The following is a 17,428-nucleotide window of genomic DNA, read 5'->3' on the forward strand; positions in this document are numbered from 1 at the left end:
GGTGTCCCCAATGCTCACGGATTAAGCTATAAACACAAAAGTAATCAAGATACACCTCAATGAAATCATGAAGATGATTCTGGAAGGCAACCATCATTACTCATTGGAAGGCGACACAAGCATTACAGAGCCCAAATGGCATCACTCTATAGGCATAGATCCCCCATTTTCTGGTGAAGGTTGTTTTGGATTGGTCCTCTTCTGCAATTTGGACTTGGTTATATCCGATGAATCCATCCAAGAGGGAATACAGCTCATGACCTGCCACTATGTCCAACAGTTGGTTTGTAAAAGGGATAGGGAAATGATCCTTCTTCGTCTTCGAATTGAGCTTCCGAAAGTCTACACATATTCGAAGTTTCCTGTTCTTCTTGGGTACTACCACAATGGGCAAAACCCATTCACTATTAGCCATGGGATAAATGAACTCGGCTTCAAGGAGTTTCAATTCAGCCTTCACCAAAGCAGAATAATTAGGATTCATACGCATTTGTCTTTGCCTTACAGGTTTGGCATCAGGCTCTAGGTCAATGTGATATTGGCATATTGTGGGATCAATCCCCTTTAGATCTTTATATGACCAAGCAAACACATCTAAGTTCTCCTTTAATAAATCTCACATGACCACTAGTTTTTCTTCTGGAAGATTGAGACCCACTTTCAGGTGACGTTCAGTACCGTCAGTATCCAAGAGCGTCACTTGTCTTTCACCTTCCACCTCGCAGATAAATGTCCCACGAATTGCTTCTGGATAGAGATACTCTTTCAAGAGATTAGTGTGCTCGTTTGATGTTCCACTAGAACCAGTGTGTCCTCCTTTCATATCCTGCTTTGTTTTCTTCCTCATCATTTTCATCCTCTTCCTCTGGAGGCTCTGTCTCTACTTCTGTAGAGGCTCTATAGGAGAAGAACAGATCTTTTGCCTCTGTGTCTGCTTCTACTTCTACCTCTGGCTCTATCTCTGCTACTGTCTCTCGACTGCCATGTAACAGGGAGAACAGTACATCCATGCTTCTATTTCACTGTCAGAGGTGATTTCAGAAGTCAATTCTAGTTGAGGCAGGAAGTATTCTCCCATGGATAAAGAGTTGGCTTCCTTTGGTAGTTGGCTTACAATGCCCACTGTTAGGGACTGTGCCTCTGTTTTCTTGGGAAATATTTGTTTAACAGCCTCTTCGTCTCCTAATGTACTATCTGTTACCTCATTGGAGGAGTCAGTTATGACTTTGATGGATGTGGATCAATTGCCTTTTTGCGATCCATACAACTTCAACACCACTTTCTTGGGTCCTCTGCCTAGGGTTAGGGTTCCTTTGAACCAGTCCATCTTGGCTCTCGCTTCAAAAAGCCAAGGTCTTCCCAAAACAGCAAAGGGTATGAGGTCCCATAAGAATTTGGTTTAACCACCACATAGGTCAGCCCAGTAATCTTTTCTTGCAAGGGTTGTTTTTACCTATATGGGAGGATGCCCACAACGGTTTAATTCTGCTTTGGTCTGCCAATCTGATAAGCCACTGTGTAGGTTGAATTCTTTGCAATCCTAAGTCCTTCATTGCGCATCCTTCTATCCATACACTAATCTATGGGTTTCCAGGATCTAGGAAGGCGTTAGCCACATCTACTTCCTTTACAGGTTCTGCGGCTATGTTGGACTTTATTGTTGTTGGGGGAACAATCCTTAGTTTGCATCTTCTTGTCAAGATGCTTTTGAATTTCTTTCGGCAGTTGGGAGACAACATCAGCAACTGTCGGAATGTTAAGTTAGGTTTAAAAGTGTCTAAGTCTTTTACCAAGTCATAATCTTTAATAGGATCCACAGGCTTCTCCAACCCGCTAGGGAATGGGGCTACACCCATTTTCATCTTTCCTTTTTCTTCTAGTAATGGCAGCATCAGCACTTCTTCTATTTTTGGAGGTGCTTCTGTATCATCTATCTCCTGGACCTCTGATCCTATTTCTGGGACTGTCTTTGTGACTCTCTGTGGCACTGCAGTGCTCTGTACTGCACTGTTCTATCCTGTACTACTCTGTTCCTCTGTTGATAGGTTGAACTTCACAGTCTTGGAAAGAGAATTATTTCCGTTCTAAATTACTGGTTCCTTCTTCTTGGCACGCGTGGCAGTGACAACTTCCAACTTTACCAAATTGGAGGCAAGCTCTTGTACCTTCTGTTGGCTGTCAGCGCCATTGGCCTTTATAGGGGTTGGACTTGGACTGTCCTTTGCAGTGTGGCCTTCTCCTTTGCATCGGCTGCATAAGGGCTTATAATCCACAGATCATCTAGGGTTTGGACAATTGGGGGAGATATGACCCTTTTCTCCACACCTGTAACATTCCACCTCTGATCTCTGACCACCGCCAGACTGTCGTCCTTTGTAACTTTGAGAGGGAAACCTCCTTGGACCAAAATTAGGACCAAATTCCCTAGGCTTTGGTCCAATATATTGTGTTGTCATTTTGGATTCTAGCAAGTTGAATCTTGCATTTTCATCCTTCTGTCTTCGTTCGTGCATCTCTTTTAGAGAGCAAATATCCTCTATATGATTCTTCCGCAAACAGTACGAACAAAAGGCTCCAGGAATGGTTGGTTTTTTGGTACATTCAGTGGCTAAATGTCCCACTTGATGACACTTTCCACACCATGTATTAGAGCGCATCACATCTCTCCCAGCTCCCTTAGGGGTGGATATATTGGCGGTATTCACCTTCAGCGTCTGTAGCTATTCTCTAATCACATCCATAAGCTCTTTCTTGATACTTGCAACTGAGTTGGATAAGTAGTCCTTCAGATTTTCACCTCCTGAAGTACTTGTAGTAGGGTTCTGGGAAGCTTCTGTAATAACTGCATGCACTGGTTGGGTTGATCGAGAGGATCCTCTGTTCTAGTTCTGATTCAGAGCTCCTACTGTGACTTGGGATTGTTGATTCCAGTTGGTAGGGTTCCACTGTTGTTGAATCACCATTGAAGGAACTATTTGAGGCCACTGTTGTTGTGGTTGAACCATCATTTGAGGCACTGTCGCCTGTGGTGACCACAGTGGATTAGGTGCATTATACTGCGGCACTGTTTGCATGTGGGGATAGGGGTAGGGAACTGTCCCCGGGACTACATTTGGTGGGTATACCATTCCTGGCATGGGAGGAGGTAAGACTCCTCTTCTTAGAGTCATTGACAGCCTTGCTTCAACTTCGTAATACAATCTTGCACCTTTCACTACAGCTTGCAGATTGAATGGTCTTCTCAATTCCATGAGCTTGCGAACTTCTGGTTGTAGGCCTCTAAGGAACACTCCTTTCTGGATACCTTCATCCAAATGATGGTTAGTCCATCTCTTCAGGATGGATTCCATTCGCGACACATAAGCTTCTACTCTTTCTCCAGAGGACTGACTTAGGTTCATGAACTCCTCACGCATCCGCCCTTCAAAACCTTCATGCCTGAATTTAGTGAGGAAGGTAAAATTCAGGTCATCCCATGTGCCAAAAGTTCCTGTTGCTTGTCTCTCATACCACTGAAACACCGCGCCTTTGAAAGTGGCAAGGAATATTGCTAACTAAAGCTCAGGGGTTCTGGCATTGTTAGCCACACATGCTACCATAAACTCTGCTACATGAAGATCAGGGTCTTCATTGTACTTTCCCTTAAAAATTGGCAATGGGGCTACATTTGCTGGCTTGTCATCAATATTTCCAAGACGAATCGGACTAGGAAGGGGACCTTGAGTCGCCATGGGGACTTCTGTAAAGAGTGCTTTAAGGAAGCTTTTGCTGAGAGCTCGTTCTTAGCTTTGATTTTTGCCTTCTCTCTTCTCACGTACCTCTGGACTCGTTCTAATGCTTGCCTCTTGATTATGTCATTCATTAGGGGCTTGGCTCCAACCAGTTGTTCAGTACTCAACAGAATAGAATCAAAGAGGGGTTTCAGTCTCTAGGGGATTCTCTGGCCAACATCTCCTCTACTTCCTTCTTTTCAACATCTTTGAATTCGGCTTTCAAACCACTACTACAGAGGGGGAGATATTCCATTCTAAAAGTATCAAAATTCATTCTTCTTAGGATCGTTGTTGTGCCAACATTATAGTAATACCAACTTCTGATGGTTTCAACAGTGTATATTGTGAAAAACACTTTGTCTACCAACTTCCAGTGGGTTGTTAATTGGACAAATAGAAGATTGTCAGTGCACCAAGCATCCCATGTATCTTGCTGTTGAGCATCCACGAATAAATTCCAACTCTTTTCCTTCTTATTTTCGTGAACCTCCACAGACCATGACTCCTGAAGCTTCTTCATGATCTCCCACTTAATGATGTCTGGAATGCGCTCCCTGGGTTTTGTCTACCAAAGAAGAGCACATTGTGAAGCAAGTAATCAAGTCTATCTGCACTCCGACGGGTATGATGCATTCTCTCAGGTCCGCATTTTCTAAAGATGACCAATTATCGGGGCTAAAATCCCATGATTGGCATAAGATATGTCAGGTTTGTGAACAGAATGGATTGTAATTAGCGTGGGCATTTTGCAATTTGAAAAGTGGCCATTATTCATAATGCTTTCTCATTTGTGGCAGTTTGTCCTACCGATCGCGATCGTAGGATGCCTTACTCCAGAAATTCTCGGGGCCATTTACAAATTGTCGACTTTGGTGCAATGGATCTCACAGAAAGAGATTAAGACGTCCTCTATTGGATCCGCAAGGCGGGGAGCAGTTGAGACGGTCTGTCTCTTTGAGAAATACCTACCCACTAGCATGCTCACGATACAAGTTCACCTTCTTGTGCATCTTGTGGACGAAGTGGAGATTGCTGGACCTGTCCATACGCGATGGATGTTCTTCCTGGAGCGCTTCATGAAAACCCTGAAAGGCTTTGTGCGACAACGAGCTCGTCCAGAAGGTAGCATGGCGGAAGGTTGGTTGGTGTCAGAGGCATTAGTGCATATCTCACAATGGCTACCAACGGTGGAACCAGACAATGAAATGCTATGGACGCTGAAGGACGATGATAGACTGACTGGAGATGTGGTGGTTGGAAATGGGGTAGAAAAAAGAATGGATGCCTCAATGGAAGAGAAGGTGAATCGCTTTTGTATGTTGCACCATGCCTCCATGGAGACGTGGCTCACCAACTACCAGATTGCAAGGCAAGATCGAGAGGAAGCGTGAGCTGAATTCCGACGCAATACGCGTCACCGACCGATTCGATATCCCGAAGGCATGGAGGAGGTGCCGCGGTTTATGTCAACACGATGGTTGCATGGAGCCTTGACCACAGCATCCAGCGAAGGGACAGAGGTCTCAATGGAGGAGTGGGAGTTCTCGAGGGGATGTAGTCCAAAGGTAATGAGGGGTTTAGAATGTGTCGTATCTAAATTTGCTTGCTACATCTAATTTGAGTGTTTCAATGTACAGTACAAAATATATAGTGCAGTGTGGTCGCGCGGACGGCATTTTCGCGTGGAGTGTATTGACAAAATGCGCTCCACAATGGACTGTGGTGTCATGGCAAGGTTTGAGCAAGAGAGCCAGCGAGGAGCAACGGATCCGAACACGGTTGTGGATGAGATGGAGTATTTTGGGAACTTGCAAAGTATTATTACGGTGGATTACCATAGCTTCTCCATGATACTATTCGATATGCAGTGGTTCAAAGTGGTACTTGGAGGAGCTGGAGCAACAGTTTGACAGGTCCATCTGGATTTCTCGAAATAGATTCCGAAAAAAAATGGACAGATTTGCGTGACACCTTTGTGTTGTCGGCCCATTGTGAACAGGTGTAAAGAGTCGTTTGCTTGCTAATTGTAATACGACATGGTTTATGTCACAATGGTTTGAACTCGCTTTGTACGTGTTTGTGAATAGGTAATCTTCTATCCAAACCCCCGACAACCTCGATGGATGTATGTTATACCTTCAACTCCTCGAAGTGCGAGAGTATATGATCAAAGCGATGTTCCAGGCATAGATGAAGAAAATATGCACGTAGAGGGGTCGATATTACAAGGGGTGGAGGCCACCGCAAGTTTGGAGCCCGCATCGGCTAACAATGATGGAAATACAGAAGTCCAAGAATTTTTTGAGAACGAGGCAGACTCGTTCTTTTGTGGTGACATGTCTATCGACCTTCCAGTGTATGCAGAGTTGTGTCAGGAGATTAACATGGGACCATAGAATACTTCATTCTTGGAGAATTGTATTACTCAATTTGTTGTTTAGATCTTCCATAAAGGTACATAAGATATGCATTTTAAGAGGGATTTTTCAAAAATGATTTATATTACTGTGCTTTGTATAGTTTAAATTGATTATTTTAACATCATTTTTTATCTGTGCAGGTGACATTTTCAGGATGAGTCGAGGGATGAGCGATAAGGAGTTTCAGGACATGATGGCATGCATGTCTCCAGATCAGCTCGCAAGATTCAGAGAGATGGCAGACCAGGAGCTGTCTCGTTCTTCGTCAGGGCGCTCTGTTAGATCTGCTTCAACGCGATCAGATGCTTCAGCTTCGAGCAAACGATCTCGATGCTCACGACTTGGGCCAAAGGGAGAGACTGCATCAGGATCAGGGGGTGCTGCTGTGGAGACACGGACGTGGTGTCTCCGTCTCGTCATTCAGCTGGAGCTGTGTCACCTCCAGGATTTGTCACACCTGTGGGGACGTCTACTCCAGTTACTCCGGCTTTTGCGTAGCCGTCAGCAGGTGGCACCCCTTTTGGTGGCACCCCCTTTGGTGGCACCCCTTTAAGTGGCACTCCGAGAGAGGGTACCCCCGTCGGTACACCGGATGTACAGGGGTCTCCTGGATATGCCCAGGAGTGTAGACGGAGATGGGAGAGGACCCATCTTAGGCAGACTCCTAGGGGTTATGGATACCTAGTTGATAGTAGGTCAGGAGCCATCATCATGAATGATGAGGGGAGGAGGGTGATGGCTCGCATGAGGGAGTTGTGTCAACAAGTTTTTCGGCACAACATCCTGGATCATTGGAAGAACATACCGGAGGGGAGCAAGGACTACATAGTAGCATCCTTGCACGAGGAGTTTCCGGTGCCAGCCGCAGTAGATAGATTCTCTACGGGCTGGATGATGGATTGCATGCGTGCATACATGTCACATAGACGATCCGACGCACGCAAGGCAATCAAGAGTGGGGTTGTAAAGCCCGAGTGGTTAGATGCAGATGACTGGCGCCGACTGAGGGAGGAGGCTACAGATTCGCCAGGACGTTGGAGTCAGCAGCGGGAGGCGGCGAGGGCACGACTCGAGGCCGGAGTGGTGCATCATCTTGGGAGTGGTGGCCACATGACATATTTGGAGGACTTTGTAAGTTTCTCTTTTGTTTTGCTTATTTGTTTTTTTGAAATATTCTTTGTACTGACAATCATGTTTCTAACAGTTAGCATTTTGTTTTCTTTGCAGCACTCCATTACAAATCGCGATCCGCAAGGCCTTGAGACTCGATATGCGGAGAGGCACGGTCTCAATGCATTGATCAACCGATTGTATAGACGTGGCGGCCCTGTAAGTCACTCATCTTTCTTGTCCGTAGTTACCATGAGATATTTGAATGCATTATTGTATGGTGGATTGATATGTTGTTTCTTTTTCTACAGAATCCGTTCGATGCTCCTTTGCGACGGGACGAGCTTTCGGGGGACGAGGATTTCTAGCTCGCCCTTGGATCCTTGGAGCTCACACACCTTTAGTTTTTAGTCGTCTGATCTATGTAGACATTTTCTATGTATTAGTGATATCCTTTCATGATTGTACCAATCGCATTTTATGTGATCATGTATTTATTTCATGTATCAGTTTTATGATTTCAGTATACATTCTTTTTGTTTGCAAACGCTTTGTATGCAGTAGTGCAGAAACTATTTTGTATGGCTCTCATACAGCACACAGTGCTATATGTGGCAGGGCAGCTTACTGCCCTGCCACAATTTTTTTTAAAAAAATTACCGTCGCTATTTGTGTCGCAAATTTACTGCTCACATCGCTATTGGCCTTGCTATGAGCGTCGCAAATTTACTAGTTGCGTCGCTATATGCATCGCTATATGCGTCGCAAATGCGACGCATATAGCGATGCATATAGCGACGTTTCTATGGCGTCGTCAATAACGACGCTTTTTGCGATGACGGGGGCAAATTTTGTTGTTTGTATTTTCGTCGCTTTAAACGTCGGTATAAGGTCTATATCTTGTAGTGCCACATCTAGCCCACATACTCGACTAAGGTGACTAGATCAATCTTATTTTTACTTTACTAATATTTAGTATTTTATTTATTTTATTTCTATGTTTAACTTTCATTCAGGCCCCATTCCTAGACCACATGAGTAGCTATGATGGGTATACAAGAAAGGCTTGGTAAACTAAAATTAATCATGAGAATTTAAATATGTTATAGTTGTATTTATAACATTAACATTAACTTCTAAGGGTAACAACTTTGTGCACGCTCTCTCTCTCTCTATGTATATATATATATATATATATATATATATATATATATATATATATATATATATATGTATGGGGCTATAATGGAATAATGTCCTAGGTGGTTTGACTTAACATACACAAACAAAGATTTTGTTGTATTATATATCTGTACAATACATATTCCCAAATAAACCTAGGAAAAATAAAAAAGTCTTAAGGGTAACAACTTTGTGCTCTCTCCCTCTCTCTCTCTCTCTCGCGCGCGCTCTATCTCTCTCTCTCTCTCTTTATGGGGCTATAATGGAATAATGTACTAAGTGGTTTGATTTAAGATACATAAGCAAATATTTTGTTGTATTATATCTGTACAATACATATTCCCAAATAAACCTAGGAAAAATGAAGTCAAAGTGGTAAAATACCAAAAAACGCAACCTTTTTAGTTACTATTAGATTGTTTTTTACAGTATTGCAATGAAATGCCTTGTGTGTGTGTTTTTTTTTTTGTGTGTATGCATACCAATCTTGTAATGTATAACAACCTTCTGTGATGTGTTTTTGAAAGTATCTTCCAATATCATGTGACGTGCTTGAAAGGTGTATACCATGTGAGAGTTAAAAGACTGCAAGGTGTGTAATGGAAAGTGATGGCACATGCTAGTGTTAGACACACTTGCACATTGAGAACATGTAAGTCTATAGAGATTCTGATGTTGAAGAAAGACAATCAAGCAGGAGAGAACAAGAACAAATAATGGAAGCAAATCATCAAGCAAGAGGATGAGAAATGAGAAAGTATTGATGATGTAGATGCATCCAACCACATTATGTTCATATCACACTACATGCATTGGGGGTTTTATTCTCAAATGAAACTACATAAATTAGCATTTAGGTTAGTAAAATGTGTTGGATGTTGTGGATTAGAACCAAAGGAAACATTGAATTTCATCCTTAAAGTGTATTAATGTTTTTGTTGTATTTAGCTATGCTAGAATTGCCATGAGGCTCTATTATCATTCATTGAAGAATACAATTCCTAAGAGCATCGAAGTACTAGCCAATCTACCAATGGCTCCCAAATGCAATAATGCACTGAAATAAAATATGAGTGTTAGCTACCTAAAATTTGTGCATGTATTTCCTAGAGGGCATCGACATAACTAGTAACATTATCTAGTAAGTTATTGTATATCTAGTAATAATATCAACATAACTAGGAAATTATTTTTTTCACTTGTCATAACTAGCAAGTACTATCATCTAACTAGGAAATTATGGATAGTCTTTTAAGTTAACGTAGACTCACGATTTTGCTAGGTAAAACTAGTAAATAAATATTAGTTTATTTGAAATTTACATTTGTATATTACTCACTTATGAGCTAAGCTTTCGATTCCACACTTATAGCTATACTCACTAGTTTGTGTAGCCTGTGCTTAGTCTAGCCTATCCATAGCTTATATATAGCCTAGCTTATACATTAGGCATAGGATAAGCACATGTTAGGTTAGGCATTGGCTCGATAATATAAAGTAGGAACATTATATGCTATGCATAAGAATACAACTTATATCTAGCATTTTCTAGGCACAAGGTAACCATAGAATAGGATAGGGTTTTGTTAGGCGTTGGCTCCTAGCATATGCTTACCCTATGTCTAAACTCTTCCTAGAATATGCTTAGCCTATGTATACACATAGGATTGGCTTATAGTATGCCTAGTATTTTCCTAACTTGCCATACGTGTACCCTATGCCTACCCCTTGTGTATTTATGTTAGACATACCTATGTCTAGCCACTCTATAGCCTCTATCAGTTTGTCTGTATGAGGAGCCTATGCATATACCTTGCCTATATAACTAATCCAATCTAAACCTAAGCCTAATCTTAAGCTCTAACTTACTACGAGCCTAGCCCTAACACTAACCTTTAATGTAGTATAAGCCTAGTATATATTGAGTCTAATCCTTTGAATTTAAGGTAAAGAATATAGAGAGTAAGATAGGCTTATACATCATGTGTTACTTCTATAAAAATAAGTTGTATTTAGTCATTTTGTGGATTCTCATTAGTTTTGACCTATTTGTAGTACAATTCTAACTTTTTATATGTGTGATGATGATCATATTGTGCTAAACAGATGATAATAGGCAATTAATTTGTTTTACTTTTGGTGAGCAAATAACTAGACAAGTATAGAGATGTAATGATTGTAATATTGATCACTAGTGGAGTGCAATGTAAAATTATTACTATTATGGAGACTGTTATCACATAAAGCTATTTATATGCTTTAGCTTTAAAGCAATTGTACTCATCTATTTAGAGTGCACTATTGTCTCTATTTTCTTTTATTTTATTCATATTCATTAATTTGTTCATTATTTAATTGTAATTATAATATTAAAAATAAAAGATTAGAGCTAAGTTGAGGCTTATGTTAGAACTAATCATTTTGAGTGCGATTGAGTCATCCTCATTTACATTGTTTGCTAGTTATAATATGCACTAAAATTGTGAACCACTAAAATTTACATTGTGGTAATATATAAGGCCAAATTTGCATGATTCTTGGACAAGAGTGCAAATACTTTCACACATTGTAGATGCATTTGTACACACTCTTTCAAGTACCTTAGGATAAGAACTAGGGTACAAGGTCTTTGGGGCAATTTGTACATGTGTGAGAGAGAGGATGGCGGATTTCTACCTACCCCCTAATTCCCTACCTACCCTCTAATTCCCGCCAACAGATGCCCTTAGTCTCGAGAAGGGAGCTGGAAGCCGAGACCAAGCGCCCCTGTGTGAGGGAAGGAGAGGTGTTGGGGACGAGGCAATAGGAGAACTTGCGGTCGCCCAGGAGCTTGCCCAGCTGTGATGGCAGCGAGAGCTCGCTCTGGCCCATGCCCACCAGCCCGGCCGCGCCGCCATAGCTTCACCCCCATGGTCTTCAACCCCGCCGTGTGAAGTTGACCTCGACCGGTGGCCGCTCTGATGAAGGCATCATGCAGAGACTCATAGGCGGCATTGGGCAGGCTGGTGATGGCGGTGCCTAAGTTCAGGATGACCCCTCCCTTTCCAGTCTCCAGCTTTAACCGAAACACGGAGGGTGAGATGGGCACGCGGACGCCCTCGACACTGATGCCTAACATAGACACATAATAGAAGGTCTTCGACATGTCGAGGATCATCTCCAGGCCGTCCTGGCGGAGGAGGGGTGTGAAGCAGAGGGATTGGAGATGATGCTGGGGAGGGACACCGAAGCTGAGGAAGCCGCCACCGAGATGAATATTATCGCCGTCGTGCTCGATTTGCATCTTCTCTTCAGTCTGCATAGAGCTGGCCGGCCTCTCTCTACTACATTATAAGCATGCTGGGCTTTAGTGTGGCCACCGGCCAGCACCTCAGCATCCCGGCCTCGATCCAGAGGCTACGACGCAGACTTCGTGTTGCCAGTTGGCACCAACCAATCCGACATAGATGGTAGCTTCTTCACATTCAAGGGCTTCAATCTGGTGAAGATCCCTTCCCTGATTCTGACGAGTCTAATTTGTTGTAATCCGGCCGCTCCTAGCAGTACGCTCCCATTAATGTTAATGTAGCTACCGATGATTCTGTCGATAAGACCAGATGATTGTCTAGTGACTCGCCTCCTCCATTAGAGAATTCCAAGGTGGGGCCAATGCGTTGGCGGGAATGTTTAAGCCGATGAAGGCCTTCCAGGACCAGTTCCCGGCAGTGACGGGACTGGGCATCTGCGCCGCCTAATTCCTGGAGTTCCCGACGGGCTCACTGAACCCGTTGCATACGCACCTGCGTGCCACGTCGGAGCTCCTGTTCGTGCTTGACGGTGCGCACTCTGCTGGTGGGCCTGGTGGACACCAAAGCTACATCGACACAGTGCCTAGCCCCGTCACAGCGCCGTCACAGCAAAGGTATCTTATTTATGTTTTTGCTAAACCAAGTCTTATGCATCTTTGGAAGATTTTGATGCAAAAGGTATTCTATAAGGGAGTGTGATTGTTACCTAAAGTGTATTTTCACAAGGCATACTTTGCAAGAATAGGTATTCTATGTAGGATTGCCATGTATTTCCCAGAGTGTCCTTATAGGTGACACTGTTCACTTCAAAGGTTGTGATTTACTTTTTACACTAAAATATAAGAACTTATACTTTCATGACTTAGGCTACAAAAATAACACTAAAATAGGTATCACTTGTTTTAGGAGATGTTTAACTATGCTTGGGAAATGATAATTGCTATGATGGGCCGTATTAGCCCTAGAGACACGATATTTTTATCCAAGTAGGGTTTTATAATCTCTCCTTTGCTTGTTTGAGGAGATTCTTAACCATGCTTGGGAAAGGATAACTGCTGTGATGGGCCTTATTTATAGCCCTAGGGACACGATCTTCCTATCCAAGCTGGGTTTTGTTATCTCTTGTTTGCTTTTTATGCTAGGTTTTCTCGAGCATAAGTTTATTATAGTAAGCTCCAAGTATCACTTGTTTGAAGAGATGTTTAACTATACTAGGGAAATAATAAGTGATGTGATTGGTCTTTTTGGCCCAGCCCGACCGATCTTCCTTTCCAAGTAGGGTTTCGTAATCTCTCTCTCTATAGGCTACTCATGTTTGTAGACTCATTGTAAGCCTGAATTCCCCTTCAATTCACATGAACCAAGTGACACCTTTGCACCACTTCATAACGTACATCTAGCTATACTTATGTGCTTTAAGTTCATACACTTATTGAGAAATATTTATCTTTTCTAAAGTATAAATCAACTTTTCTTTATGCTTTAGCATACCAATATTCCACCTTTGATATGTAACTTTAATATATGGATTGATTATTTTTTATTTATGTCTATGTTTCAGGAAGCCATAATGAATAATTTAAGGAGATGTCAGTGCAATTATAAGTGTAGGCATTCAACCCTTGGCTATCAGAATGTTACTAGACAAATTTACTATGCACACAGTCGCAAGGATATGAATGGGATAATACATTCATCAGTTCTAGCTCATCAAGGTCAAAATTCTACTAACAATGATGTTCTTATGGGTGAAGATAACCCTCCTATGGATCAACCATCATCTCACTCTTTGCCTAGATGCAGGCGTTTGTGGTGTACATGTAGAACATATTGTGGAGGTGGACGTATGGTTCCTCACTCAACATATGCAAGACACATGAAAATTGAGGAAAGATTTAAGAGTCTCACTACTAATCTTGGTTTACGTGACTCTCAAGGACTACCACAAGATGACATTTTACTAGAGCATAATGACATGGGAGATGAGGTCCATAATGACCCATCAGATGAGATTGACAATTTAGAAGAAAGGGAGGATAATGAGGTGGAACCACAACATGAAGCGTTCGAGATGGATGATGTTGAACCATCTTTATTTGACAAAATTGTTCAAAGAATAATTCAATTGCAAGCACTTTTGGATGAGCATCAAGCTTCAATTGATTTTGAAGATAAAATGCTTAAAATTATTTTTGGTGATATGGTCAGTTCTAATCCCCCCCAAGCACATATGGACAATATATATATGCCAAGCTTGGCCAAACTACTAGTGCAAATGCCTAACACATGGGATGGAGACTTGAATGGTATAAATATTCCCACTTGTTGGGAGAAACTTGGTATCATGTTCACACGGCTAGGTATGGTTAACTCCCAACGTTACAGGGTATGCCAAGGAAGTGAGAGCTCTATTCATGCACCATTGCTTTATCAGCCAAGCAAGGAGGATAACTACATCAGAGACACAATTGAATGCTTGTGTAACACCAGAAAAGGAGGAAGGAAGAAGTTAAAGCGTGATTGTTCACAATGTTGTGAAAAGTGTTCCAAGTGTTCTCTACCGAGAAAAGATATGCTCTCTTTTGACTATGTCTCCATTAGAGAACAATTGCGTCTACTAACTAGAAGTAGAACTCTATGCCATGAATTGTTGGAAATGTGGAGAAATAAAAACAAATGGTTAATACAGGAGAATACACTTTGTGATTCTACAATAAATGAGTTTTGGGATGGTACAAAATGCAAAAGTGTAAATGATTTTTGGAATCCTGAATCATAATTTGAGCTTCCATTGATATGTAATAACATGCATTGCAAACAAGTCTATACAGCTTGGCCTTCTGCCCAAAGGTCACCATTGCTTGATCATTCATGGGATGATATTGAGCATGCCTACAAGTTTATCTGCAAATCATGTCGAACTCACATACATGGGTACAAAAGGATTTGTAAGGTACACTTTATTATCATGCTCATCTTTTTAATTAATATAAATGAAATTTGATATAGGTTACTAAAATGTGGTGTGTTTTGTGGTAAATAGGGTGATCCACACAATTTCTCCTTGTTATTACATTGGGATGGATTCCAAGCCTCAAAGACAACCCAGAAGAATTGTGGAGTTGTTGAAATTAAAATTCTCAATGTTGGAAAGAGCTTTATTGGAGTTATACCGATTTTATTTATTCCATTCAGTTGCAAAAAAGTTATTGGAAGCTCTAGTAAACTCTTTCACATATTCATGCAGCCATTGATAGATGAATTAGAAAGTCTATTTGTTGATGGATTTGAAGTAGACTTCAATTATCCAATCACACAGATTGTTGAGCATGAAAATTCTCTTAGTCGAAGATTCATTACACATGCTATGCTAATGATGGTAACTGGAGACCATCCAGCTCAGTGCAAGATTGGATTTTTCAAAGATGGTGGTCAATCGTTTTGTCGTAGAGACAAAGCAATAGCCACTTTGGAGGGTGAGGGCTCAAGACGTTACTTGTATGATCAAAATAGATTTCAGTTGAGATATAGACCAATTAAAAGATCAACCAATGAAATGCTTAGTTCTTTGACTATGGCAGAGCAAGCCCTCACCCAAGCAGAAAGAGAAGAGATTTTGAAAGATGCGAAACTTTCTGGTAGATCATGCTTGTGGAGACTATATGAACTCTATGGCTTTGATTTATCCCTGGACCTTGTATATGATTGCATGCATATTTTGGCTCTAAATTTGTTCTCAAAATATATATGTGCTCTAATAAGGACTGTGGATAATAGGATGAAAGTAAAAATTGATGAGACAACACATCGTGTCACTAAAGTGACACCATACTCTATTTGTTATGGCCAAGATATCCTAGTAAGTATTGTGAGAGCTACAAGGCAAAGGAAAATCAAAAGTGGATTCAATGGTGTTTGCCTTATGTACTATGTGAGATTGAAGGTATTCCGAAGGTATTCTATGACCTAGGATTGATTCTGATAGACATTGCTCATGCTTTTTACAACTACACTCGTGTTGACTTTTTTCTATATAAATGTTTTTAATGTGATTACTAATTTTAGTTTTGAATGTAGGCTAATCCAGATGATGACATTAATGAAACATCTCGAAAAAGTCAAAGAAAGAGGAAGGTATTTGATATATGTTTGTGAGAGAACAATAGCATCATAGTTTAGTGAATAACTAAAGGTATGATTTATTACATAACTATTTATTTTACGTGTTGACTAGCCAAGTGAGAAGATGAAGGATCTTTTGCAACAAAGGAGCATGAAAGGAGGTACCAATATCAACAAAAAAGAACCAAAGGTGCTAGATGTAAATGTTTATATTTTTGTTTATGTCATACATGAAAAGCATAATCTAATTTTTTTATTTTATTTGAATTAGGAATTTAAAGATCTCCCAAACCAAGGCATTGAGATTAACATTTCAAATGATATCCAAAGGGTAACTTTATTGTTAATTTATATTTTAATTAGATATATATAATTGTAGTCATGTAGTTCAATTTGTAGCTTTGAGATTAACATTTCAAATGATGCTTAAAGGGTAGCTTTATAGTTGATATATATATATATAAAATAGTATTGTAGTTAAATTTTGGCTTTTCATATTATAATTCGTGTCATTTAATTATCTATACATAGTATAATAAGTTACTTATTCTCTTTTTGTTATTCAATGCAGGTTAATATGACAAAAGAGAACATGGAAACCATACTTTTGAAGTATCTTGGTGTGCCTACAATTCATGATATGTACTATTCTTTAAAGAGTACATACATAAATCTCAAAAAGATTGAAGCTAGCTTTCGAGTCTTGATTAAGGATACAAAGAAGCCAACAAGTGATGATATGATTAAGGAGATTATTTATTGGCTACTAGGAAATGGCAAAGTTGTATTAAACAAAAATAGCAATGTGCTTAGTCTAGATGATGTGGAAGTTTTAGCATAACTTCTACTTTGAGTTAAGAATTTATTGCTTTTCAACATATTGGAGATTTGAGGGATTACTTAAACATTTATTAATTTGCAACATATTGGAGATTTAAGGGATAAAACAATCAAGACACACATGTTGCTTAATTAGTTTTTAGTTCTATGCTCCTTTAAAAGTATTTTCATTTTTCTTTTGGTTGCTAGAAGTAGATGTTGATGTCTTAATTTGTTTAATCTATTTTGATCATTAGATGTATGTTATTGATCCTTACTTAGAAATGATGACATTCTCTATATAATTTTCTAGTTAAAAATTTATTGTGTAATTTTTTGTTTGATATTAGCATGTCTAAGAGTAAGGGCAAAGTAGATAAAGTGATAAGGAAAAAAGAGAATTCCCACGGAATTCCCTAGTTGAAAGTACATATAAGTAGGGAATGTAAAAAATAGAAAAAATGAGAGATTTCCTAGTGAGAGTACCTAGGGAATCACCTCTAGATTTTTTTTCCTATATATGGAATATTTCCTATATAGGAATTATTCCCTACATAGAAAATTTTGTATTTTCCTATGTAAGGAATATTTCCTACATAGGAAAGGTCTTATGTGATTCCCTACTTATTCTCACTAGGAAATGTCCAATTTTCCCTAGTTTTTACTTTCCCCACTTATATGTATTTTCAACTAGGGAATTCCATGGGGAATTCTC

General features: G+C 40.3%; 1 protein-coding gene across 6 annotated transcripts; it reads left to right on the top strand.

Moving 5' to 3' along the window:
- The first annotated feature begins 11,120 nt into the window (after positions 1-11,120).
- On the top strand, positions 11,121-16,848 carry LOC148033240 (uncharacterized). 6 transcript variants are annotated; one of them, XM_087681142.1, is made up of 6 exons: positions 11,122-12,386; positions 13,334-15,726; positions 15,850-15,906; positions 16,007-16,084; positions 16,166-16,225; positions 16,466-16,848. In XM_087681142.1, exons 4-6 carry the CDS (start codon positions 16,019-16,021, stop codon positions 16,733-16,735), a joined length of 396 nt encoding a protein of 131 aa, XP_087537268.1. In that variant the 5' UTR covers positions 11,122-12,386; positions 13,334-15,726; positions 15,850-15,906; positions 16,007-16,018; the 3' UTR covers positions 16,736-16,848. The 6 variants fall into 6 exon arrangements, 5 of the variants coding, with proteins under 5 accessions (XP_087537268.1, XP_087537266.1, XP_087537270.1 ...); XR_015691279.1 differs by lacking the exon at positions 16,166-16,225 and having other exon boundaries at positions 11,121-12,386; positions 16,466-16,602; XM_087681140.1 differs by having other exon boundaries at positions 13,334-15,906.
- The last annotated feature ends 580 nt before the right edge of the window (positions 16,849-17,428 follow it).

This window comes from Lygodium microphyllum, chromosome 7 (assembly GCF_053477565.2).
Source record: "Lygodium microphyllum isolate KBCC chromosome 7, Lygodium_microphyllum_v1.1.10, whole genome shotgun sequence".
NCBI lineage: Eukaryota > Viridiplantae > Streptophyta > Polypodiopsida > Schizaeales > Lygodiaceae > Lygodium > Lygodium microphyllum.

What these genes read in the sequence shown, in the direction of transcription:
- LOC148033240 (XM_087681140.1), top strand. Translation starts at nt 16,019, where the DNA reads ATGAAGGATCTTTTGCAACAAAGGAGCATGAAAGGAGGTACCAATATC. An exon ending in TCAACAAAAAAGAACCAAAG is followed by an intron (nt 16,085 to 16,165) that starts GTGCTAGATGTA and finishes TATTTGAATTAG; the next exon opens with GAATTTAAAGATCTCCCAAA. An exon ending in TTTCAAATGATATCCAAAGG is followed by an intron (nt 16,226 to 16,465) that starts GTAACTTTATTG and finishes TATTCAATGCAG; the next exon opens with GTTAATATGACAAAAGAGAA.